At 41.8% G+C, this 27,829-nt stretch overlaps 2 protein-coding genes across 6 annotated transcripts in view; both read left to right on the top strand.

Annotated features, from left to right (window-relative positions):
* Positions 1-27,829, top strand: part of LOC140188910 (uncharacterized) — an 838,801-nt gene that overhangs the window by 731,999 nt on the left and 78,973 nt on the right. The gene's annotated exons all lie outside the window — the stretch shown is intronic.
* LOC140189106 (uncharacterized) lies at positions 381-27,305 on the top strand. 5 transcript variants are annotated; one of them, XM_072245809.1, is made up of 4 exons: positions 381-504; positions 16,194-16,349; positions 19,236-19,377; positions 20,419-27,305. In XM_072245809.1, exon 4 carries the CDS (start codon positions 22,166-22,168, stop codon positions 23,405-23,407), a length of 1,242 nt encoding a protein of 413 aa, XP_072101910.1. In that variant the 5' UTR covers positions 381-504; positions 16,194-16,349; positions 19,236-19,377; positions 20,419-22,165; the 3' UTR covers positions 23,408-27,305. The 5 variants fall into 5 exon arrangements, with proteins under 5 accessions (XP_072101910.1, XP_072101911.1, XP_072101913.1 ...); XM_072245810.1 differs by lacking the exon at positions 19,236-19,377; XM_072245812.1 differs by lacking the exons at positions 16,194-16,349; positions 19,236-19,377.

A 27,829-nucleotide genomic window follows, 5' to 3' on the forward strand; every position in this document is an offset into this window, starting at 1 on the left:
TTTCCTCAACTCCATTCTAAATAGCCTACCCCTTATTCTTAAACTGTGGCCTCTGGTTCTGGACTCGCCCATCAGCGGAAACATGCTTCCTGCCTCCAGCATGTCCAATACCTTAATAATCTTATATGTTTCAATCAGATGGTGTCAAAAATTGAAGAACATGCTGGAGACAATGAACTTGGAAACCAAAAGTGACAATGCTGAAAACACACATCACTTTGCATTTAAAAAAAACAGCCGAGCTATCTGCTCCATATACAATAGTAACTTTACACAGATGGCGTCTGATCCACAGATGCTGCCTGACTTGCTGAGATCCTCCAACAGTTTGTGTGTGTTTAAATTGAATTTCCAGCATCTCAAGATTTTCTCGTGTTTGTGATATCACTCTTCAAATCTTGCGGTGAAAGAAAAGTCATTGAGGATACAGTTGAAGATGTTTGAGCCCAAGGGACAGATGTGAGGAATTCCTTCAGAGAAGTCCTGTGCCTGGAGTGATTGATGGTAAGAAACACCATTGTTGTCCATTGTGCGTGAGATGAGTGCCACCACTGGAGTGTCTTTCCTGTGCTTCCCGGTGAATGTACTTTTGCCAAAGGTAAGCTGGTCAGGGAGAGATGGCATCACTGACCAGGGAAATGATAATGAAAAGACATGGAATGAAGGTGAATTGTTAGGAGATGACGACGACACCTCTGCCGGGCTGGATTCAGGAAGTTAACAGATCAACAGGTGAGTGAACAGGGGATGCAAATTTGTTTCACAAACACAGTACTCCAGGTATGCCTAAACTAACCTATTGCATAATTGCTCAGTATCTCCCCATCGATCTGTTCTTAAATTCTATTCCCAGCTCCCTGCCGTCTGTGAACTTGGAGTGTCTAAATGTAGTTAACTTGGCCAGGTGACATGTGGATTGTGAGCAGCTGTTTCAAAACTCCGATCCCTTCACTGGCCCAAGAGTAAATGTCTGCCACAGAGAAGAGAAGAAACTCCCTTGGTCTGTTTCCAGTCAGTCAAAAGATTGTTAATCCATGTCAGCAAATTTCACCACAAAATTATGTCCTTTAATTTTAGAATGGAAAGGAATATATGAAATTACTTACTCTGCACATACAATATATCTATTGTCACGGGTTAAAGAACCAGCAGAAATGGAAAGCACTTTGGAATCCAGTATTGCAAATAACTAATGGTATATATTAGGTACTAAGTAATTCAGTAATATAAGTGCAGATAAATCAAACAGGTTAGCAGTGATTTTATATATATATATATATATATATATATATATATATATATATATATGTATAAGTAAATGTGGAAATATATGAAAAACAAGCTTCATCAAGTCTAGGGGTAAATAGATAGTCTTCCGATGAGAGTAAAGTTCAGTTCAGTTCGTGGTATTGAGTTGAGTAGTGATGGAGCGAGAGAGAGGGAGAAGTCTGAGTCTTCAGGTGAGCTTCCTGTTGTCCTCGGAAATCCTTTCGAAGTCACCGACTGTGACCACAACAAACTCAGACCGTTCTTCTGTGGTGGAATTGTCAACCCAGCAAGGGTGGCACACGAATAACTCCCCACCGGTCACACCCTTTGTGCACTGCTAGAGCCACTGATCGATCCGCCTGATCAATCCTCCAAAACCCAACTTTTCTGTGGGCACAACAAAGCTCATTCAGTGTCCAAAACCATGTGTCTGTAGGTCTAACAGCTGACCTTCTATTTATCTCACCACGCTGAATACCAACTGTCCATAAAGCAGCTCCTCCCTTCTCTCTCTGTAAGAACATGGATGCTGCTAGTGTCCTTGTAGAAAGTATAAACAAACTGTGAGCAGTCCTTGCCTCTCTCTCTCTTTCTCTCTCTCTCTTTTTAACAAGGTGTCTTTGTTCCACAACACACACACACACACACACACACACACACACACACACACACACACACACACACTCTCACTCTCACTCTCTCTCTCTCTCTCTCTCTCTCTCTCTCTCATTTCTAACTTAACATCTAGATAAACTATCAGCTATAATGTTGTCAGTACCTTTCACATGTTTCATTGTCAGGTCATATTCTTGCAATATCAGAGTCCAATTTAATAACCTTCTATTCCTATCCTTCATCTTAGTTCGAAACACCAACGGATTGTGATCCGTTTAAACCAGAAGTGGTCTCTGGGCAGGACAAACATAGTCTTCAAAATGCCAGAATAAGTGCTAGCAATTTCTTTTCAACAGTGGAATAATTTTCCTAATGCACATTAAATTTCTGTGAGGAATAAGCTACTGGGTGTTCAATGTCATCCACACCTTTCTGTAACAATACTGCCCCAGCAGCTTCGTCACTAGTGTCTGTTGCTATAGAGAATGGTTTTGAAAAATCAGGTGCTTTGAGCAGAGGATGATAACACAGGATGGCTTTCAGATGTTCAAATTCCTCTTGGCAAGGATCATTCCATACAAATCTTTCACTCTTCCCAAGTAATTTCGTTAGGGGGAGAATGATGTCAGCAACGTTCTTGCAAAACTTACGATAATACTCAACCATTACTAAAAACATTCTCAAAGCTTTCTTGCCAGTTGGAACGGGAACCTCAGCAATAGCTTGAACCTTGGCCTGTACAGGAGCCAGTTGGCCTTGGCCTACTGCATAGCCCAGATATGTAACTGTGGCATGACCAAACTCACTTTTAGCGAGGTTCACAGTAAGATTAGCCTTGGACAACCTTTCAAACAGTTTTTCTACCACTGCAATATGCTCTTCCTACGTGTCATTCCCTACAACCAGATCATCAATATAAGCCCCTGTGTTTTCCAGAGAACATTGTCAAAGTTTTAGATCACATGCTAAATCTGCACAAACTGACATAGTATAGGCTGTAAATGCTGGGAAATATTTCCACGATGCCAACAAATTCCACTCCTCGGGGCCTCTATGATAAGACAATCCGAGCAAATGTTGGGGAAATTACAGTCAGACACTACTCTGTTGTTTTCACTACTTTCCAGAACCTGCCTACATTTCTGTTCCTCCTTCTGCTGCTGGCATCTCAAAAATCTTTGGAAATTGAAGCACACATCATTCAATGTTCTCTTTTTCAACTCTCTGTTACATCCTGAAAGATGTCCAGTGGGATTGGGAGGATAGATACTGTCCATGAATTGAAGTCCATTATCACGGTTGTACAGCTCTCTGTCATTGAAATGCTGTGGTTGTCCTAGTGTTTAACGGTTGTTAAACAGATGTTGTTACGATCTTTGTTGTTACAGTACGGTGCCGGCAGTTTAACATCACATTTAACTGCATGTGGTCTGGGTCTCCCAATGTACTAAACTCCCCCAAAGGACTTACCCATCAAAATGATTTGAGACCCAACAGCACTTCCTCTTTAGTATCAACACGCTGGAGAATAACACCATACAGCCTTTCTCATCACACTTTCCTCCTTGTCCTTTCCCTTAGTGATCACCAGTATTCATTTTCTACCTCGCATGCTAACTCTGTCTTGGGGCATAAACTACCACGTTTGTCCTCCGGTGGTCCTGTCCTCTCCCCACAACACTGTTGTTTTCTCTGTATGCAAAAGATGCCTTGGGATTCTCAGTGATCCTCCTGAATGAGGACATTTCTTGATAACTCTTCACTCTCCTGATATGCTGTGTGACTTGTTTCTTGCTTCCTGTATGTTCCTCCAAGACCCTGTCTAATTTCATCTTCCTCTTATGACTCCTCTTACGTTTTTAAACAAATACAATATTTCTCATCACCCTAAGTTCCTGACCATCCTTGTCCTTCTCTACCCTCCTCATAGGAACAGGGAACTACTAAATTCTGACCGGCAGGGCTGTATGTGACTCTCACGGTATCAGACATCAGCTGACATCAGCTCCATCCAGTAACAACCAGTAGCATCAGCTCCCAGACAACTCTCTATGACACCTGCCCAATTCTTCCACAAATTTATAATCATAGACCTGCTGGTCCAAACATATTTTTATCAATAATCATCTGAAACCCTCCAGAATTAAGATTCATAGAACTTTCCCAATTAAACTCCAATCGTCTTGCTAGGTTAATTTCTCAATATGTCAGGTATGTCTCCCTTCCTGGTGGACCGTCTACATACGGTTTCTGGAAACCTTCCTGAACACATCAAACAAATGATACCCCATCCGCTCAATGCTACTTACGGACCGGTAGGTCTGGATCCCAAAACCCCCTCCACATGCCTCATGATAAAAATCGTCAGAGTGGCTACAGCAAGCTCCACTGTGAGAATATTACTTCCCCTTCACTGTAACCAATCCCTGTTACACCAGCCCCAGTTATCCAGGAAGAAAGCCCAATGATCTGTGTTCCTGATGCCGTCCCTCCGGCACCAAATTGTTAGCCAGAAATTTAAGTGTACCAACGTACCATATCTTACCTCGGAAGCATGTGGCACCTGAAATAATCCTGAAATCACCAGCCAAGAGTTACTATTTCCTAACTTTATGCCCTACTCCTTAAATTCTTTTTGCAGGACCTTGTCTGTCTGTTGTTAGTTCTAATAAGGAACATGACCTCTGGCTGTTCCTCCTGCCCTTTCAAAATGGTCCTTACCTTCTCAGAGACATCCTTGGCCATGGCATGATTGGGGTAACGCATCATCCTGCAATCTCACTCATTTACACACATACTCCTGTCTGTACCCCCGCTAAAGTGCTCGCTGCATGTTTGTTTTGTGCTTTCTGTTTGTAATGAACATTGTTTGAAAATTTATTCATTGTATTCTTCTTTGGTTCAGCTCAGGCAATTTACTTATGCATTCGCAAACAAAGGAGACTGGACATGTGTTGAAACCACAGAATTTGTTAGAACTCGTACGATTTTGATATAGAACAAAAAGAAAACTGATATCTACAGTATAGCTATACATAATTCGAAACAATACTTATCCATGAAACAAGCCGATCTCTGTGAAAGAGTGGAACCACAGCTGATCCGGCAATGTCACACAGCCGGTTACCTTGCTTCTTTCCTTCCTTCCTCCCTTCCTCCCTTCCTCCCTTCCTCCCTCTCCCTCACGATGTCTCTGTCGCTTTACTATCTCGCTCCCTCTCTCATTCTATTCTCTCTGTCTCTCCACACGCCCACTCCCTCGCGCTCACTCTCGCGACATCTTTCTCGTGTCCTCTCCCTCGCGTGCTCTCCCTCACGTGCTCTCCTTTGCGCCCTCTGCCTCCCGCCAACTCCCTCGTGCGCTCTCCCCCTCGCGATGTCCCCTTCTGTCGCTCTCCCTCGCGCTCACCATCACCCGCACGCTCTCCCTCAGGCCCTCTCCATCACGCTCACTCTAACGTCATCTCCATGGCACCCTCTCCGTCGCGCCCTCTCCCTCACGTGCTCTCCCGCGCGCCCTTTCCTCGCGATGTCTCACTCGCTCTCTCCTTCGCGCCCTCAGCCTCGCGCTCACTTTCTCTGTCTCTCCATCTCTCACAGAGAGACAAGTGAACGGATCGGTTCTCTGTCTTCAATTGTAAAACAGGAGCATTCTCCTACAGGAAGATAGTTCAAGTTGGCAGTGAGAGGGAGACTGTACAGGTAGAGATGGAGGAGAAAAGGAAGGTGAAGGAAAGGACGGGTTTTGACGGGAGCAGGAGTGGTTGATAGAGACGAAAGTAAACTCCAAGATCAGGCAGTTTTGTCAGAACCGGGAAGCAGGGAAAACAGGTTCTCCTCAAGCTCCAATTTAACAGGGCGAGAGGTGAGGAGCAAAAAGGATTTTTCTGGGATGGTGAGGTCAGTGATGCCGTCGGGCTCAGCTGTAAACAGTTGTTTTGTAACTCTAAAGCAACACACACAAAATGGAAAAGATTAAACAGTTGACAGGATTCTGATGAACTGTCTCGGCAGGAAAAATCGACAACTTACTCTTTTCCATAAATGCTGCCTGGCCTGCTGAGTTCCTTCAGCATCTTGTGTGAGGAAAATAGTAAACAGTCGACGTTTCGGGTCGACACCTTTCATCAGGATGTGATTTTGTGTGAGTTGTTTTGTATTTCGAGCATCTGCAGATTTTCTGGTGTTTGTTTTGTTACTCTGTTCATCACATTGTTTCCATTCACCCACAAGTGGGTGGATAGAATTGGGAGCATGAAGGCAGCTGAATTGTAAAACTTTACAGCATTTATTTCTAACGTTTCATCAGTTTCAAAATCCGATTCAGTGGGTATTTCACCGCATTCTTCAGTTCCTGTCGGAATTTGCTCTGAGTCACGGAGTAAATACACGTGTTGGTGCAGGAACTGAGAACCTGCAGCATTCCCGATGTGTGGTCTGTGATGTAACGGGGATCCGTGACAGAATAAACATAACTCATTGAAATCCGTTTATAGATAGAAAATGCCACCAGTGTTCCCCACAACAATATGAAACTACCGGTGATGCTGAAGAGCAAAACGATGGATTTGCGTCGGTTCTCCATCTCCCGGTCCTTGTCATTCTCTCCACTCTTTTGTCCCCGGAGCCCCCTGCGGGCTCGACTGACCGCTAGAATCCGCCTGACAGTCAGAATATTGAACAGCAACATCAGAAAGAGTGGGAGACAAGGGGTTAAAATGCGGTGAAACACCTCAAATGCCGACCATGAGAGAGAGTTTGTGAAGCTCAGTGTCAGAACACAATCCCAGGGAACACCGTCAATTATTTCTCCAGACTCGTACACAAAGTACCAGGGGACAGTCTCCAAACAGACCAGCACACTCACTGTCCCGATAACCACAGCCGCCGTTCTCTCGGTGCAATATTTTGTTTTCAGCGTCTCACAGCAAATAGCCACAAATCGATCGACGGTGAAAGCGACAGTCAGCCAGACTGAGGTCGCAGTGCTCGCAAAAATCAACCATTCACCATGTCTGCACACAGGAGTGATGGACAGGAATGATCGGGGAAAATAAATCGCAGCAGTCCACTTCATCAGCGGATCGGAGATAACGACCAGGAGATCGGCCGCTGCCATTCCCACCAGGTAGCGAGTGACACATTTGGAGAGACCGCACTTTCCCCGGGACAGGATCACAATCGCCACCAAGTTCGCTGGTAGAGAGACAGGGAACAGCAAGTTGAGAAAACACTGAGCAGAAGCCAATGCAGCAGTTTGGTGGAGACAGAGAATGAGTTTACACAGTAAAATAAATTACACAACCTCACAAACAGACATGACGCCTCCCGTTGATTCCATCACAGGGAAGCAGGGGAGAGGAATTCAACGTCCAGCAGCAAACTCGGTGCCGTAGTCAGATGTCTGTCAGATGGAAGACGTTTCACTCTGAAGTACGAGGCCGGCTTTGTTAATTGACTCTGCAATGAGTTCAGTCTGTTTTCCATCAGCTGTTTACATTCAGGCATACCGCAGACATTTATTTAAAATCGACAATAGATTCGATCTACAACACGAAAGTCCACACATTTGCTAAATTGTTACTACGAATCATTTGTTTGAGTGTTGCTCCCAACTCAGAAATCCGCTCACATGCAAATGTAGACGATCAATTAGTATAATCTCCGCGGGCTCTATAAACACAATATTTGTAAATGCAGTGCAGCTGCTGCAAGACCAAACGCACAGAGACGGAACATCCCATTACTGATCACAAACCGCTGGAAGAACACTGTCTCACAAGCTCAGTTCCACCGATGTCGGCGGATTCGCTAAATTCCTGCAGCGGTTTGTTTCTAGATCCACATTCCAGCATCTGTCGTCCCGGTGTTTCCACTCTATTCCTGAATAGCGGAATACCGGGACTGGAATGTGAGAGTTTAAAAACCGGCGGCAGGATCAATCACAACATTGGAATTAAACTTCAACATCCGCCCACGGCAGCTGACACTGCGGCTTACCGGGAATTCCAAAGGCTGAAATAAAAGGATAGTAAACGTCTTCTATCCGCCAGATGACTGGATACACCATTTCAGTGAGAATCTGTGATTTCTGTTGCTCCTGTGTTCACAGCTCCGGCAGACAGCTGATGCATTCAAAGCGGTCCCGATTTATACAGAGGATCTGTCTCCCGAGATACGGTAATACACCTCACTGACTTGCTCAGTTACAGTTGCTTGAACAAACACTTCCATTCAATACCTTTGTCTCTATTGTAAATATTCGGGCGATTGGAGACAAATACACGAAAATTCTTTGGCATTACCTCAGCAGAGTCTCTGGTGAAAATAGGCCGGTTGATTTAATTACAAAGACTGAGTTTTGTCACGAAGCAGCGACATTTACATATTTCGTCTTTTTGTTGGCTAATTACTGATTTCTGAACGGACACCAGCGACACAGACCGATCTCTACCTCTGTCCCTACAGTTTCCCATTTTGTAAATGTTGTTTAGTACTTCAGCTTCTTCCTGATCTCTCACCCTCTCAGCCCCCCCCCCAACACACACACACACACACCGAGAGAGAGAGACAATTGTACTATTGTATTTCTATGCTATATCAAATGTCCTGTTGTACACACTGGATAGGAATATGGAGGAATTTAAGGTGAGGAGTTGAATGGAAGGCAGGCTTTGAGGGTCGTCACAACATTGTGGGCCGAATGGCCTGTACTATGCTGTACTATTCTATGCTCTATGCTTACTATAAATTGCACATTTAGATGGAGACGTAACATAGAGATTTTTACTCCTCATGTAAATGAAGGATGTACGTTATAAAGTCAATTCAATTCAAAACCCACACCACAGATTTGAACAAAGATACAATAGTGAGACCGCGATTAGGATGGAAATGGTCAAATGAGCACATTGCTAACATACAATCAAGAGAAAATATGCAGATGTTGGAAATCCAAGTCAACACAAGAAATTCTGCTGAGCTCCTCCAGCATTTTGTGTGTGATATTGCTGAAGTCACAGTCTTTAATGGGCATCTCAAATCTGTCAAATGTCAAAAGAAATTGAGAAGAAATATTTCAATCTGCAAAGGAATGGGCAAACTGGTTAAATAATAAAGAAAAGTACTCCAAACAGGGAGATGAATAGGTAAAGGAGAAAAAAAGGCAAATGTGAGATAACACGTTAGCTGAGAGAGAGAGAGATCGACTGACAGACAGACAGGCAATTAGGCAGACAGCCAGAAAGTAGGCTGCAGGATTGAGATGTTGCTCCTGTGTCTGTCTCCTAGTCTCTGCTACAGAGTGAGGGTGTAAGAGTCAATCTCTGCTGGTCAGTTTCTGGCGCCTTGTGTAAATGTAGGGTTGATTCTCTACCGGTCAGTCTATGATGCAGTGTGAGAGTGTGGGTTTTATTCTGTATCTGTCAAATCACTTTGTACAGAACGCCTTCATGATTTTAGTCTGAAATCTCCCTTTAACCAGTCTCCACATGTGGCCCTATTTCCTTGTTGAAGCATTAATTTTGAAGTAGTAGCTGGCATCCAACTTACCTCCACCCAAAATGATTCTGAACGCTTTTATTGCATCTTTTCTCATTTTACGTCAAAGTGGGCTGAACATATGTAATTCTCAGTTTTTCTGCATAGTTCACATCCTGCAATGAGTCTAGTCGCCCTTCTCTGAACTCTCTCCAGAGCCTCCACATCCCTCACAAAATATGGGAATCAAAATTGTACACAAGGCTTAATGTGTATCCTCACAAGTGCATCACACAACTTAAGGAGAATGTCGCGAGAACTCCTCTGAGCATATTATATAGCCCAACATTCTAATAGCCTTCCGAATTGCTTCAATGCATTGTCTAGATGTTGATAGTGATGTCTTCTGGAACGCCAAAATCTTTCTCATACAATGCACTTTCTGACTGAGGACCCCCATTGTATATTTATATCCAGTAATTCTACTTCCTGTATGTAATACTACTTACATTGAACTTCATCTGCCATTTATCTGCCCACATCCGGATTGTGTTTAGATCCACCTGTATTGATTCTGTGCCTGAATGTTATCAGTCCATCACTCTAATTTTGTGTCATCTGCAAACGAATTTGTTCTGTGCTTATCCAAATCATTAATGTTAATTAAACACAGCAGCGCCCCTAAGAATGGTTCTTGTGGAACCCCTCTTTTAACATCTTCTAGGATGAATACGATCCTCTCACCATAACTCTCTGTTTTCTGTTTCTGAGCCAATTCTGCTCACATTCGCATCCCATACCTGAATCCGTACCTCCTGTAATTTGATTATTAACCTCTTCTGGAGTACTGTGTCAAGAACCTTCTGGAAGTCCAAATAAATGATATCAACCTCTCTATTGTTATAATAAATTTTAGTTGCCTCTTCATAGAACTGCAGCGTATTAGCAAGACGTGCTTATCCTTTCTGAACCCATGCTGGCTTTCTCTTAACATGCCAGTTCTTATCAGCCGCTTTTCAAACTTGTTCTTTATTAGTGTATCCTGTTCTTACCTACGTCACACCTTAAGCTTACTGGAGCATAATTACCAGGGTCAGTGTGGTCACCCTTCTTATATTCTGGGAAAATGTTAGTCCATTTCATGTCTTTACGGATTTCACCAATCTTCACAGAATTTTGAAAAATACCTGTTAGGTACCTGTATTTTTAATCACAGACATTTTTTAAGTACCCTGGGATATATGTTGTCTGACACTGAGATTTGTAAACTTTCAGCCTTTTCAGCTGAGACAGGACCTCATTTTCTAAGATCAGAGTCACTTTAAGCAACTTTAATTCTTGCTACACTTACTAGCATGTTGATGACTCTACAGGTGAACACTTTGGAAAAATAAGAGTTAGGAATATCCTCTCTGTCTTCCACAGCATAACTTCACAGGTCACTGTTATACTGAATGCACCTAAGTACCTCCTTACAGTTTCTTTCATGACTTCAGTATTAACAAAATTTTCGGGATCAGTCTTGGCATTATCAGCAATATCCTTCTCAACCTGCCATTGGCAATCCGAATTTCCCACATGGCTGTAGCTCGCATATTTTAATATCCCCAATGGTAAAATTTATTACTTTCTGTTTCTGTATTCTTTATACAGCTGCCTTTTCTTCATTTTTGAACATATAATTTTTCATCCATATAGTTTATCTATTGATTTATTGCTTCTCCTGACCTTGGCCATGGAGATTTCCTGCAGTGAATCGATGCCATTGTCCCTCAACTGACTCAATGTCAAGCAGTTCCTTCCAGTGAACCTTCCGAGGTCTTTGCCACGTCAGCACAAACCTTGACTTCCTGAATTCAATTTCATGGCTTTGTTTTTTACTGATACGTTTCCCCAAAGTACTTCAAGATTAACTATATTATGACCTTGTGTTCCTAAAGGCTCAGCAACTTCCTAACTCAAAATTATCCCTTGAATGTTACAGAATGTCAGATGTGGACAGGCCACCCGACTTGTTGGTGTATTAGCATACTGGGTCAAACAAACAATCCAATGCCGAGTAAAGTATAACATCTGCAGAGAAAGGTAAACCATAAGGTGCAAGATCTTTAGGAGGCAGATTGTGAGGCTAATCATTCATCACATAGTGCTAGTCTCATAGCAGTGCGATAAATGTTGTCATTAAGCCCCGTGGTACGTGCTGTTAGAGTGATTTCTTAATGATTCCTGTGGCTTTGCAACTTTTATTTCTCCCTTAAGGGAGATATGAGCGTAGAACTGAATACCTTTCGGACAGCGGTTAGTGGGTATTTGACAAACAAAGTGGTGAATGTTTACCATGGGTATACGGGGATATGGAGTTGGGGTTCCAATGAATTCTTGTCTAATATTGAATGGAGAAGTGCGCTAGTGCAGCAGAATGGGGATTCTTCATCCTAATTTTAATGTTGGTCTGTCTGTATATCCCTGTGGTGTAATAACCAGGACTGTATACAGCGCTTCATGTGTGGCCCAACTTGTGCTTCTATAGTCCCAGCAGAGCCACCTTCTCTGGCATTCAGTACCTGCAATGAACAAAGGCAAGTCCCCACGCAGACTTGAAATGACCAGCTGAACTGAGCCCCTATCAATGGAGATTTGTCTAAATGCTTTTCAGAGTCCATCTGGCCCTCTGTGTTTCTTCTCATTCCATCACCAAATAAAGGCAACTCTCCATCCATCTGTTAACTGACCAATCAAACTCAACCCCTACCTTTGGAGATCTGTCCTCATGCTTTCCAGAGTCACTCTGGCCCTCTGTGTTTCTTCACATTCCACCATTTGCAATGCATCCCCTGGCCTTGTTTAGACACTCCGTCTGCATTGCCTCACTTCTGCATGGATGTGAAACATCAGATTTCAATTAAAAACTTCCTATTATTAATCCACCTATGACCTTCACCACTTTTTAAAATCTCAAACATCACTCTTACCTTCCTCTGCTCAAAGGAAAGGAAAGTCACACAAGGCAAGTAGTATTAGAATATTTATTCATATTGGGCTTCCAGCCGTGTAACCGGTGCCGATTACAACCAATGTTTTGATGACAAACTCTGCCACCCTCATCAGGATTGATGCCTGTTGGCATCAAGACTTCGGTTATATTTGATACCTGCACCGGGCCGGAATCCTGAGAAAAGTTTATTTGTCAAATATGTTGGGAAAGCAGCAGATCCTTTTTTTTTCATTCATCTCGTATTGGTCTAATAGTATGTCATATTTCTTCCGAATCATCACAGGGAAGGTGAGACTCTAATTCAGCCCTGGACCATGAATTTGCGCTTGGTCTCAGAAGGAAATAACTCTCATGGCTATGGCCCTGACCCTGTCTACGGTAACTCCCCTGTCTCATACCCCCTCTTTCCTCCTGTCTCCCATGTACACAAGGGACAGTATCTTACAGCCAATAAACGCGCCACCAGCTCGCCTTTGGTCTCTGTAAGAAACCGGTGTGGTCTCCTTCTATTTGCACCATCCAACACCGGGTCTGTGGGCCTGATCTCCGTGATCTTCAATGTCAATGGTGTAGCAGTTTTTAAGCGAGGTTCTCAGGCAGTCAGCTTGAGTCCACTAACACTTTCTGGAAACTTTTGCCCGTACCTAATTCTACAAATTCCTTTAAGTTCGAAGCGAGATAAAGAAACAATGGTGGTTTCCCTGTGGCAGGGAAGGATAAAGTTAGGCAATGCATTAGTGATAGGTGACTTATTAGTTAGGAGTACAAACAGGAGATACTGTGGCTACAAAAGAGACTCCACGATGCTGTGTTGCCTCCCGGGTGCTAGGGTCCAGGTGTATCAGAGCGGCTGCAGGGGAAGGATGAACAGCCAGAGGTCGTGATACATATTGGCACCATGTCATTGTCAAAAAAGGGGAAGAGGTTCTACCGACTGAGTTTATAGAGTTAGGAAATAGGGTGAAGAGAAGGACCTTCACCCTATTTCCTAACTCTATAAACTCAGTCAGTAGAACCTCTTCCCCTTTTTTGACAATGACATGGTGCCAATATGTAATAATTTCACGATTTCTCCTGGTAACATGGGCTTGTGTAGGTGGGAATAGCATAACACATAAATAAATGAGTGACTTGAGGAGATGGTGCAGGAGGCAGGGTTTCCAGCTTGGATTATTAGAACCTTTTTTCTGGGCAAGGGATGACCTGTAGAAGAGGGACAGGTTTCACCTGAACTGGAAGGGAACTAATATGCTACTAGTGAGGGTTTAAACTAGTTTAGCAGGGGGCTGGGAATCGGAGCACCAGGTCAGTAAGTGAAGGATTGGACATGAAGGTAGATATCAGTGAAAGCATGGCCAGGCAAAATCAAATTAACAGGTATGATGAGAGATATAGTTTAAATGGAGTGTATTTGAATGTTTGAATGGAGTGTATTTGAATGTAAGGAGTACTATGACGGAAGGTGATTTACATAGAACATGTATCAGTATGTGGAACTACAATGTTGTGGCCATTACAGAGACTTGGTTGAGAGATGGGCAGGGATGCGTGATTAACTTTCCAGACTTTTGAAGTTTTTGAAAATATAGAGAAGGAGGTAAAAGAGATGTGAGTTGGACTACTAATCAGGGAAATTATCACAGGTACGCACAGCAGAGACATAGTGGAGGGTTCAGACTCAGTCCATTGAGTAGAACTCAGGAACAGGAAGGGTGCAATCAAACTAATGGGATTGTTCTACTACCTGGTGTTGGATAATAAGTCTATTCGGCTGACTGCCCTTTCAGTGGGTTTGCAGTTAGGTGGCAGAGAACACAACTACCCAACTTTAAAGATAGCTGCAGATAGCTGCGAGTGAAGTACATAATAAGTACTTTCCTTCTGTATTTACCAAAGGGAAAAGGTGTGGAGTGGGAGACAGTGCTGCATGCATAAACACGTCAGGGAGTTTGGACGTCAATAAGGAGAAAGTATTGGGTCTCCTAATGAGTATTAACATTAGACGAGATTGCTGGGGTCTTGATCAGTAGCTTCGTATCCACACTTGGCACAGATGAGGACCCAGAGGACGGGTGAGTCGTGAATGTTATACCTGCATGTCAGAAGGGAACAAGGGGAAATCTGGAGAACTGCAGACCTGCAGATGGAAATTGCTGGAGAAACTTCTTCATGATAGGATATATGAGCTCTTAGAAGCAAGGGCCTAATTAGGGAGAGCCATCATGTCTACATTTGGGGCAGGTCCCATCTTCACAACTTGAGTTTTCTGGCAAAGTGATGAAAGAGATTGCTGATGTAGAGCAGAGGATATCAATCTACATGGATTTTACTAAAGCATTTAATGAAGTCCCTCCTGGTAAAATTAAGAGAGTAGTGTTTGAAGAGCCTTTTTCGGGCTGGAGATCTGTAATTAGTGGTGTTCTGCAGGGATCTCTTCTGGGACCTCAGCCTGCAGCTCAATAGGCTAACACATAAATTCTGTGGCTGCTTTTAATTCCTCCTTTTCCCCAGTTTACAGTTTGAATTTTTAACTTTTATTTGTCGGATATTAGAGGGGTTAGTTGTCATTATGTCACAATCTTTAAGATGTAGAAGGCAGCTTTCTGAATCCAGCAACAGAAAGGGAAAAACTTCGAAAGAAAAATCAGAAGATATGCCTGTCTGAGATAAGAGTTTAGAACATGCGGTGATGGCTCTCGACAGTAAAATAGACAATAACACTGCTGAGAAGAAGTAATTTCGACAGAGCTTTCAGTTCTTAGAGGAGAATATCATTTCCTTGAATACTGAGCTTAAAGAGTCGAAGCGTCAGATAACGGATATTTCAGCCCACTTGGAACGGGCTCAATGCAAGATTATCGATTTGGAAGAAAGGTCTCATCGGAATAACATTCCAATTTTTGGACTGGAGGAAGGATCTGAGAGTGGGAGTTTATTGGGCTATTTTGCTAATTTGTTTCAATCTCTGTTTCCGGATATTCTACCTCAGCCTCCCGATATTGAAAGAGTGCATAGAATTCTCACTTCAAAATCTCAAGATCCGGATAAAGCAAAGTCAGTTTTGGTCAGTTTTCTTCATTTCAAAGTTGAAGACCAAATCATAACATATACAAGGAAACACAGAGTTTTTAAATTTATGGGTTCCGAGATTCGTTTTTTTCAAGACTATCCACGGGAATTTACGGAACAGCAGTTCAAATTCCTTCCAGCTATGAAGATAGCCCATGATAAGGGATTATTCCCATCACTTCGCTATCCAGCCCGATTAAAATTATTTGCAAAGATTCGACTCCACGTGTTTTTTTGGAACCCCAATGCGGCATTGGACTATGTTAATTCTATTTTGGAGGTGGCCGAGGTCTGAATGGTATTAGTCTGCTGAATAATTTTCTGAAAGAAAACGGGCTTTGAAGATTTCTGATATGTTGAAGATATCCTTTGATTGATGAGCTATTGAAAGAAGATGTGAACTTCTTGATTTGACTGATGAATGACTTTTTCAAAGTCTGTTTGGTATACTGAGTATACACAGCGGACAGATTGTTAACTGGTTTGATTGTCTGTTTTTATTCTTCCTTTTCTTCATTAATTAAGTGATAGTTTTCATAGTTCATAGAAAATTGTTCATAGATATATATATATATATATATATATAGCGAGGAGTGCTCAAAAATAGATGATTAGTTTCAGTTTTTCTGCTACAACCAGTGTTTTTTCATCGGGCAGTAAGTCAAAGGGATAAAGAGATTTTTCTTCATTAGAGATTACATTGTTTAGAGAAGTCTGAGCCAGCAGTTTGACAAACACTGCTAGGTTTATTAATGTATCTTTTCAGTAACATTGGAGAGTGAAGACGGGACCCTGAAGGAAACGTTCGACAAGTTTGGAAAGGATCGACCATTTCTGAATTCATTCAAGAAGAAGTCATCTGCATGAGATAGCTCTGCTGAAAGTGGCAGGAAAGCTGTGCAAGATTATTCTACGGAGGAAGGTCAGTGCCTTTAAAATCGTTTTATTTCTGTCGCTGTGAATCCTGTGGAAAAGGCAGGATCCAGCTGGGAGGGGCAGTGACGCCGTGTCTTCGAGGAATTCGTTACTTCATGAAAGTCTCTCCTAATTGACTGTATAAATCTCTTGGACTTTAAAAATTACCATTCAAAGAACTGTGTTTGAATTTACTGCTTTAAGAACTGTTTTCACATTTATCGCTTTAAGAATCAGTACTGAGTGACGAATTGTTGAACGTCTGCATAGTGGTTAACTTCCAGTTAAGGTGTTCATTTATTTTTTTATTGTTTATCTGTGTTTAATAAATGTTTGGTTGTTTGTATATAACCTGTCTCGATTGATATTCATTGTTGCCGGTTACGTAACGTAATTTGTGGGGGCTTGTCCGGGATCTTGTTCCAAATTTTTGAGTTTAAGTGCTGGTAATTGCCATTCTGATTTGGAAAAGGGAAATGCCCCTTGTTTTTTTTAGTTTCATTGGTGTGTGAGCGGTATTCGGCAGCAATGAATGTTGATGATTTTATGGTCACACCTGACCCGGTGTTTTTAGAGAATGCGAGAAAACCTGTTGTATTGAAGGTTTCTAGGAAGTTGGATATTAAGGGAATTACGAAGAATACCACAAAGGCTTTAATACAAAGAAAATTCACTGAGCATTATATCTGTATGAAAACGTTTGATGATGAGGTGTTAGGTAGGTTTCCAGTGAGTAATCTGGAAATGCAGTTACATCTTGAACAGATAAAGTTTGAAAGATTTAAAGCGGAAATGGCAAAAGAGGCTAATAAAAAAAGGGAATTTGATGAAAGAAAGGCAAATAAATTAAGCGAATTTAAAGAAAGAGAGGAAAGTAAACTAAGGGAAGGTAAAGAAAGAGAAGGTGAAAACCAGAGGAAATTTGAGTTAGAGATGGAGAAATTAAGGAGGGGAAATTAGTCTTCTGGTTCTAATAAACAGTTTATTGCTATTGAGGTTATTTTGGCTCTTCCATTTAATGAAGCTGAAGTGGACAAATATTTCCGGCATTTCGAAATTGTGCCCTGAGTTTAGGGTGGCCGAAAGAGCAATGGCCAGTGATGTTACAAAGTGTAATTAAAGGCAAGGCACAACAAGTTTATACAGCTTTAAATGCTGATCAAGCACTGGATTATGATATTGTTAAACAGCTAATATTAAAGGCATATGAGTTGGTTCCGGAAGCATATAGAGAAAGATTCAGACATTTGAAGAAATCTGTGGAAAAAGCTTATGTGGAATTTGCCTATGAGAAATCTGTGTGTTTTGAGAGATGGGTTTCCTCTAAAAATGTGAATGGGGAGTATAATAAATTAAAAGAGTTGATTTTACTGGAGGAATTTAAAAGAAGCATTCCTGTTGAAGGGAGAACATACTTAAATGAAAGAGACACTTCTGCATTGCAGGAGACTGCTAAATTAGCTGATGAGCATGCTTTAATTCATAAGAATAAATTTTCTCCAGGTAGAATTTTTAAAAGGGAAAATAGCACAGAGAGGCAAGGTAAACCAGATTAAAAAAAAAAGAGAAATAAGCCATCCCAGATGCTTGTGTGCAGCATATTGAAACATCTGTAAATTCACAGGATTTAGAAAATACTAATGAAGATGTGTCAGAGTCTGACCAAGTTAAGAAGGGATATGAAGTTTTTATAACAGAAGGGTTTGTATCCTTGAAAGAAGGATCCAATTCAGTACTAATAAGAATACTTACAGGCACTGGAGCTGCTTATTCACTAATATTAGACAGTGCGCTAAAGTTTAGTGATGAGTCTGACATTGGTGAGGTAAATTATATAAGAGGAGTTGGGAGTTCCCTTATGCCAGTACATTTATATAGAATAAATTTAAGGTCAGGATTAGTTACAGGGGTTGTTAAAGTAGGACTGCAATCCAGTTTACCTGTGAATGATGTTTCTCTTTTGTTAGAGAACGACTTAGCAGGTGGACAAGTTTTTCCTGAAGTGCATTTGACAGTAAATCCAAATTCTGAGGAACGACAGAGGGATTCTAACACAGATTCTTCATGTGTTGTAACAAGAGCTAAAGCTAAAAAGACCGATATACAGGATGAGGTTGTTACCCACAACTGTTCAGTTCAAGATTCGAATTTTGAGGATGTATCAGAAACTTTCTTACCTACATTATTTGATCAGGATTTTGGTAGTAAGTCTCACCATGAAGATTTGTCTTTATTGTGGAAGGAGATGATAGCAGAGCAGGGTAGAGATCCTGAGATAGGCAAATTAAAAGAACAAGCTCTTCCAGATAGTGAAATTGAAAAAGTGCCAGTAGGATATTATTTTGAAAAGGGAGTATTAATGAGAAAGTAGAGATCACCTACAATTCCTGCTAGTGAGGAATGGAAAGTTCATCATCAGGTAGTAGTTCCTAAAATTTATCGAAATGAGATTTTAATTATGGCTCATAGTATTCCTTTGGGTGGTCATTTAGGTGTAAAGAAAACTATGAACAAGGTTTCTAAACATTTTTATTGGCCTAGTTTAAGAAAAGATGTGGCGACATTTTGTAGAACGTCTCATACGTGTCAAATTGTGGGTAAACCTAATCAAGTTACTCCAGTGGCCCCAGTACATCCAATTCCAGCATTTGGTGAGCCGTTCTGAAAAATCATTGTAGACTGTGTAGGTCCTTTGCCAAAGACTAAAACTGGACATCAATATTTGTTAACTATTATGTGTACAGCATCTAGGTTTCCAGATGCATTACCTCTTAGGAATATAACAGCCAAAACTGTGACAAAGGCTCTTATAAAATTCTTTACTTATTTTGGGTTGCCTAAGGAAATACAATCGGATCAAGGTAGTAATTTTATATCTGGATTGTTTCAGCAGATAGTTTATAAACTGGAAGCAAAACAGATTATTTCATCAGCCTATCATCCAGAATCGCAAGGAGCCCTGGAGAGATTTCATTCTACATTAAAAACTATGATTAGAACATATTGTGTGGAAAATGAAAAGGACTGGGATGAAGGTATACATTTACTACTTTTTGCAGTACGAGAGTCAGTAGAGGAATCATTAGGTTATAGTGCTTTTGAACTTGTGTTTGGACATAGAGTTCGAGGACCTTTGGCTTTGTTGAAGGAATAGTGGATTAATAAAGAAGTACACACTAATTTGCTAGATTATGTTTTAAAATTTAAAGAAAGATTATATAAAGCTTATAGCTTGGCAAAGGAAAATTTAAAATTGGCTCAAGAGAAGATGAAGACTTGGTATGATAGGGAAGCTAGGATGAGGTTATTTAAGCCTGGAGATAAGGTGTTGGTTCTTTTCCCGGTGCAAACAAACTCATTACAAGCTAAATTTCGTGGTCCTTATGAGATTAAATCTAAGGTGAATGATGTGGATTACGTGGTAAAAACCCCAGATCATAGAAAGACAACACAGCTGTGTCATATAAATATGATAATACCATATTATGAGAGAGAAGCTGCTACTATGACTACTGTGGTCAATAATGAGTCTGATCTTGATAAAACCTTAATGGATGATTCATCTGAAACTCATTTTAAACCCAACATTATTTCAGCCAGGTTACCAAATTCAAAAATTCTAGAAAATATTGATGAACAATTAGCTCATTTACAGCCAGAGCAGAGAGAGCAGATGAAACTGTTAATTTTTAAATATAGAGATTTATTTCCAGACGTTCCTAGAAGAACCACCGTAGCTACACATGATGTAGATGTTAGAGACGCAAAACCCATAAAACAAAATCCATATTGAATGAACAGGGAATAATGTGAACTTGCTGAACAAGAAATTAGGTATATGTTAGAAAATGATATGATGAGACATTCTAATTTGAATTGGAGTTCACCGTTTGTTATGGTGCCCAAGCCAGACAATAGTATTAGGTTTTGTAAGGATTACAGGAAGGTGAATGCTGTGACAAAAACTGAAGCATATCCAATCCCTAGGGTAGATGATTGTGTAGATAAAGTTGGACAAGCCAAATTCCTTACAAAGATTGATTTGTTACAAGGTTATTCATGTTTTCTTTTGACAGATAGAGGTGGAGAGTTATCTGCATTTGTAACCCCATCTGGATTATATGTGTGAAGAAAGACCAAGTTATCAGAAGATTGATGCTAATGAGAGAGATAAGTGAGACAATGGAGCAGCATTCGGAAATATTAATGAGAGATGAGAGAGATTAACGAAAAGAGACACAGTTCCGAGTACTGTCAGACCGGTAGTTTTGAACCTGAACTGTTCGAAGTTTGATGGACAGGCAATACCCCAGCAGGGGAATAAAAGGAACAGGTTCGCTAAGGCAAGGGACACCACGAGATCACGAGATAACGAGACCCTGGAAGTGCGGTGTGCCCCCCCACAAGTTGGTGGGAGTTTTGAATGTCGGTTCATGGGACAGACCATAGACGCACAGGGTGAAAAGGTACGATCAGCGGGAACCTGGTGTGTGTATGTCCACCCTGGCCTGGGTGCCGGGTTCACCACGGAAGAATGAACATATCCAGAACGGAGGGGTCACAGTCGGTGACCTCAGAAGACATTAAAAAAAGGGCTCGCCCGAAAGCGAACTGTGGAGGAACATCAAGGTCTGTCTGAATTCGATTTGCATATCATCATTCTCGTTCATTCTCTCATTCTCATTCATTCTCTCATTCTCATTCATTCTCTCATTCTCATTCATTCATTCATTCTCATTCTCTCTTTCTCTCTCTCTCTCTCTTCCCCCCCCCAACGGCACAACAGCGATTGCTGCGAACTGTACTGAGCTGAACTGAACTCTGCGTCACTTGAGACTGATCATTTTACCCCAGACTGCGATAGAGCTTGATTGATTCCTATTACCCTAGTTCTGTGTACATGTGTGTTTTATCATTGCTAACCCGTTGCATTTATATCCTTACGTTTAGACTACTGTGTTACTTATTTCTTTAATAAAACTTTCTTAGTTCCAGTAATCCAGACTCCAACTAAGTGGTCCATTTCTGCTGGTTTGGCAATCCAGTTATAGGGTACGTAACAGAAGTGGGGTTCTCGTCCGCGATTTTGAATGCTAAATTTGGGACAGGGTAAATTGATTGGGTTAAAGTTCCCGAAAGAAAGAAAGGGCAAACAGCAGAAATGGAGATTGAGGAATTTCTAAAGGCACCGACCTTGGAGGCATTAGAGGATGCCAGGAAATCAGAATTGGCAGCTGTGGCCAAATGGTTGAATCTTTTTAAGGGGAAGTCGACAATGAGGAGAGTGGAGATGCACAGAGCTATCATAGAGCATTATGTATCTAAAAGTGTGTTTCCCCAAGGGGAGCTGGAGGTGGTATCTATGGGAAAACCTGGTGCAGAAGCAGTACAGCTGCAGATTGAAAAATTGAGACTCGAGCACGAGTTCCGGGTAAAACAGTTGGAGCGAGAAGAGAGGGACAGGCAGTTGGAGCGAGAAGAGAGGGACAAGCAGTTAGAGTGAGAAGCGAGAGAGAAACAGGGAAAGGGAATTTGAGATGGAGAAGTTAAAGATGACGGCAGCGCTGGGGCTCATGCCGAACCAAGGTGGAGGGTTCAGGGCAACCCAGGAGGTTAGGCTGGTTTCCCCATTTGAGGAGGCCGATGTTGATCGGTACTTTCTCCATTTTGAAGAAGTTGCTGCAAGTCAGGACTGGCCGAGGGATAAGTGGGCTGTTTTGCTTCAGAGTGTACTTAAAGGAAAAGCCTAACAAGCTTACTCGGCTTTGTCCGCAGAAGGTGCCCAGAGGTATGATGTGGTGAAGGAGGCCATACTCAGGATTTATGAGTTGGTCCCGGAGGCACACCGGTAGAGGTTCCGGGATGCGAGGAAGCAATGGGGCCGCCACGTATTTAGAGTTTGCCCGTGAGATGCAGATGTATTGTGAGCGTTGGTGCGCCTCGAAAGGGGTCAATGGGGATTATGACAGACTGCTACAGCTAATCCTGATTGAGCAGTTTAAAGGTTGTGTCCCTGAATGTATGAGACCCTACCTAGATGGGAAAGAGGCAGACAGCTTAGCCGCAACTGCTAAGTTAGTGGATGAGTACGCGTTGACACATAAAATGAAGTTTACCCCAAGTAAAGGATACCAGAAGGGTAGTCAGGACGGTGGAGAAAGTCCGCCAGAAAAGTCAGAAAGTAAGCCGGGGACTAGTGAGAAGGATAAGGTAGACCGTGAGCAGTTTGGTAGGAAGTCTCCTGGGGTCGTATGCTATAGTGGTGGGAAAGTCGGACACTTTGCGTCCAGGTGCTTTGCCCCAAAGAAGGAGATGGGGAAAGGGAAAACGACGGTTCCGACTGGCTGTATTGAGCTTGTAAACAGACCGCTAGGGAAGAAGAGGTCTAATAAAGTTCAGGAAGGGCGCGAGAAGTTTATCTCGGCCAGATTGGTGTCGGTGAAGGAGGGGTTATACCCAGTTCCAGTACGGATCTGGAGAGACACTGGAGCTTGTCAGTCATTGATATTAAAGAGTGTGTTAGACTTTAGTTCAGAGACCCACACTGGTGAGGTCAGGGTGATAAAAGGCATTGGAAAAGGGACTGAAGCAGTACCTTTGCACCAGATACACCTAAACAGCGACTTGGTCTCCGGACCGGTCACGATCGGGGTGAGGCCCGAACTACCGATGGAAGACGTGGCGGTCTTACTCGGTAGTGACCTCGCTGGCGGAGAGGTGTACCCAGCAGTAAAACTGACAAGCCAGCCTGCCAGCATTGAGGACCCGCCCATCGACTCACAGGTTTATCCTGTTTGCGCAGTGACTCGGCGCATGTCCAGAAAGGCTGCCGAAGCTAATATAGATTTAGCTGAGACGTTTTTACCAGCCTTGTACCAGGAGGGGTTAGCAAGGAAGGATTTTGTACTGGCACAGGAGCGAGACGCGGAGCTGATGGTTTTGACGGAGACAGCTTTATCTGAAGCAGAATTAAAAAGGGAGTCTGTGGGCTATTATGTGAAGGAGAGAGTACTAAGGAGGAAATGGAGACCAAGTACCATGCCCGCAGATGAGGAACCGAAATGAGGTGCCGAAAATTTATAGGGGCGAGATTTTTAACCCAGCCCACAAGATACCCCTCGGTGGACATTTTGGGGTGAGGAAGACAGTCGACAGAATTATGAAAGAGTTTTACTGGCCGCACAGGAGGAAGGATGCTATTGACTATTGTAGACGTGAGCTAACACAGTTACAGGTTTTGATATGCTGACAACTCACCACGATAGGCGAACAGACCTAGTCGGTGTTATCATGAAAATTAATGAGGCTAGGGTGCCACCTGATAAGGGGAAAACCCATTTTGAAAAGATGAGCATGGTGCTGAGTATGGGAGAAGTCTATTGTTTCGGCCAGCTTTGCTGATAAGGTCTGTCCCTTAACCCTCGAACAGAGCGAGCCGCTAAGACAGCTAATTAAACGGCACGCACTCGTATGTCCGGATGTCCTGAGGCAATGCAAAGAGCCGGGGCATGGTGTTGTTGTCACATTAGGTCAGCCGAGCGAGCAACACCCCTATAGGACGATTAATTCAGTGTCAAAAGTGCTAAAGAATGCAGAAGCGTATATTGGCGATGCAGTTGTCTGGAGTGACACGTGGGAGGGGCTGTTTAAAGCCAGCCTGACAGTGAACCTCGCAAAAAGTGAATTCAGCCACGGAAAAATCACTTATCCGGGATTGGTGGGAAGACAGGGGCAGCTGGCACTGATGCAGGCTAAGGTGCGTGCTATCTCTGAAGTCCCCACCCCGACAGACAAGAGAGCCCTGAGAAGGTTATTGGAGATGGTGGGGTACTATCGGAAGTTTTGCAAAAAAAAAACTTTGCAGATATTACCCTCCCGCTTACTAAGCTCTTGCCAAAGAATGCTAATTTGGTGTGGGACGACCCTTGCTATCTTTGTCCGGGACGAAAACCACCGAGAAGTTACACTGATCACAACTCATTAGTGTTTTTGGCCACTATGAAGTTTGCTAAATTGGAGCCTGGTCTTAGAGGATTACTAAAATAAAACATAAAAGGAACAGAAAATGTGATTGCTGACTGTCTGTCAAGGTGTTGACAACTTAAAGTTCTCTGTATTAGCCAAATAGCTGATGACCAATGTATATTTGTGTGTATCTAATAATGTATTCATGCCTATAATTTTTACCCCGGTAAAAATCCTTTGAAGGATAGGGGTGTGACGAAAGACCAAGTTATTAGAAGATTGATGCTAATGAGAGAGATAAGTGAGACAATGGAGCAGCATTCGGAAATGTTAATGAGAGACGAGAGAGATTAACGAAAACAGACACAGTTCCGAGTATTGTCAGACCGGTTGCTGTGAACCTGAACTGTTTGAAGTTTGATGGACAGGCCATACCCCAGCAGGGGGATAAAAGGAACAGGTTCGCTAAGGCAAGGGACACCACGAGATCACCAGATAATGAGACCCTGGAAGTGCGGTGTGCCCCCACAAGTTGCTGGGTGTTTTGGAGGTCTCGTTGCGTGATCGGCCATAGAACGCACAGGGTGAAAAGGTATGATCGGCAGGAACCTGGTGTGTGTGTCCGCCCTGGCCTGGGTGCCGGGTTCACCGCGGAAGAACGAACGTATCCGGAACGGAGGGGTCACAGTCGGTGACCTCAGAAGACATTAAAAATAGGGCTCACCCGAAAGCTAACTGTGCAGGAACATCAAGGTCTGTCTGAATTCGATTTGCATATCATCATTCGCTCTCACTCTCTCTCTCCAACGGCACAACAGCAATTGCTGCGAACTGTACTGAGCTGAACTGAACTCTGCGTCACTTGAGACTGATCATTTTACCCCTAGACTGCAATAGAGCTTGATTGATTCCTATTATCCTAGTTCTGTGTACACGTCTGTTTTATCATTGCTAACCCGTTGCATTTATATCCTTACATTTAGAGTACTGTGTTACTTATTTCTTTAATAAAACTTTCTTAGTTCCAGTAATCCAGACTCCAACTAAGTGGTCCACTTATGCTGGTTTGGCAACCCAGTTATGGGGTACCTAACATAAGAATATAATGTTCTTCCATTTGGGATGAAGAATGCCAAAAAAATACCAGGTACTTTTCAGAGGATGATTAATAGCGTGATTCAGGGATTAAGAGATACAGATGCCTATATTGATGATTTAGTTAGGAAATAATACTTGGAAAGCCCATATTACTGCGGTGGAGAAACTATTTGAGAGACTTTCAAAAGCTAACTTAACTCTTAGCTTAGCTAAAAGTGAATTTGGCCATGCCACAGTGACCTACCTTGGTTATGTTGTGGGTCAGGGAAAATTAGCACCTGTTGAGACGAAAGTTCAGGCAATTTTAGAAGTACCCACTCCAACTAGTAGAAAAACTCTCAGAAGATTGTTGAATATGGTAGGATATTACAGAAAATTTTGTAAGAATTTTGTGAACATTACTCTTCCATTAACTAATCTCTTGAAGAAAAATGAAAAGTTTGTTTGGACAGAAGCTTGTCAGGAGGCATTTGATAAATTGAAACTATAATATGTAGTCAACCTGTACTTAAATTTCCTGACTTTGAAAAACCATTTTCGTTAGCTGCAGATGCTAGTGATGAAGCTGCAGGAGCAGTGTTACTTCAAAGAGATGATGGTGAAGAAGTTGATCGTCCAGTAGCTTATTTTTCTAAGAAATTTAATGCCCATCAAAGAAATTATTCAACAATAGAAAAAAAAAATATTATCTCTTGTTTTGGCTTTACAACATTTTTAAGTGTATGTTAGTACTACTCATAAACCACTCACTGTTTATACCAATCATAATCCATTGGTGTTTTTGATAAGATGAAAAACAAAAATAGAAGATTAATAAATTGGAGTTTAATGTTACAGGAGTACAATATTTTGATTACTCATATTAAGGGTAAAGATAATGTGATCGCTGATTGTCTATCTAGATGGTAAATGTACAATGAAAAGTTTTTTTATGGAGTGATATTTTAACATTCCTAACACTCCTACAGTATATTAGTTTGTAAAGTGTTGAAAGATAAGACTATATATTGTGTATGTTGTAAATTTTATACCTTTGTATTTTTTTGTGTAAATTGTTATTTGTCAAAATTTTGCTCTTTAAGAGACCCATTTCTTTATGGAGGGAGGTGTTACATACCTCAAGGAGATCTTGTCAGAATGATGGAATGGTCTTTTGGAGGTCAGCTGATGTAGTTTTCCCGCCGATGTGAGGTCACGTGAGGACCTCATGTTCACCACGAGTATAAAAGGGAAGACCTCTGATGACGCTGTTAGTTTTTCCAGTTTGAACGTTAATGAGGTACTCCGCTCCGCTGTGTATTTGCATTATGACGGAGTTTTGATTTTAAACAGAGTTTTATGTTCTAACATAAGGTACAGACGTCTGAGCCAGCAGTATGACAATGGCTGCTAGGTTTATTAATGTATCTTTTCAGTAACATTGGAGAGTGAAGATGGGACCCTGAAGGAAACGTTCGACGGGTTTGGAAAGAATCAACCATTACAGAATTTGTTCAAGAAGGAGTAATCTGCATGAGATAGACTCTGCTAAAAGTGGCAGGAAGGCTGTGCAAGGTTCTTCTGCGGAGGAAGGTCAGTGCCTTTAAAATCGTTTTATTTCCGTCGCCGTGAAACCTGTGGAAAAGGCAGTTTCCATCTGGGAGTGGCAGTGATGCCGTGTCTTCGAGGAATTCGTTACTTCATGAAAGTCTCTCCTAATTGACTGTATAAATCTCTTGGACTTTAAAATTTACTGTTCGAAGAACTGTGTTTGAATTTACCGCTTTAAGAACTGTTTTCGCATTTGTCGCTTTAAGAATCAGTACCCAGTGACGATTTGTTGAACAGCCACATAGCGGTTAACTTCTGGTTAAGGTGTTTGTTTGTTTTTTTTATTGTTTATCCGTGTTTAATAAATGTTTGGTTGTTTTTATATAACCTGTCTCGATTGATATTCATTGTTGCTGGTTACGTAACACTTTATAAAAGTGAATTATTTCCTCTAAATGATTCTGCTTCTATATATGATGACATTCCTTGTAACGTCACGGACTCTTTTAAATATTTAGGTATTATCATCACTAAAAATTACGGAGACCTTTATAGAGCTAATTTGGTTGCCTTAGAGGATGTTATGAAGCAATTATTTTGTAGATGGAATGCACTTACACTTTCGTTAGCTGGCTGAATTCATGCAGTTAAAATGGTGATTTTACCCAATTTTCACATGTATTTCAAAATATTCCTTTTTTCTAACTAAGGAGTTTTTATATCAGGCTGATTCTATCATTTCATCTTTTGTTTGGAATAATAAAAGACCAAGAATTGGAAAATATCATTTATAAAAATTTAAAAAAGGATGGAAGTCTTGCTCTGCCTAATTTAAGAATGTATTATTGGGCTGTTAATATATATTATGTGTGGGGTATATGGAGTGTCAGGGAG

Source organism: Mobula birostris, chromosome 28 (assembly GCF_030028105.1).
Source record: "Mobula birostris isolate sMobBir1 chromosome 28, sMobBir1.hap1, whole genome shotgun sequence".
In the NCBI taxonomy this organism is placed as follows: domain Eukaryota; kingdom Metazoa; phylum Chordata; class Chondrichthyes; order Myliobatiformes; family Myliobatidae; genus Mobula; species Mobula birostris.

Coding starts and splice junctions, on each gene's coding strand:
- LOC140189106 (XM_072245809.1), top strand. CDS start 22,166: ATGAGTTGGTCCCGGAGGCACACCGGTAGAGGTTCCGGGATGCGAGGA.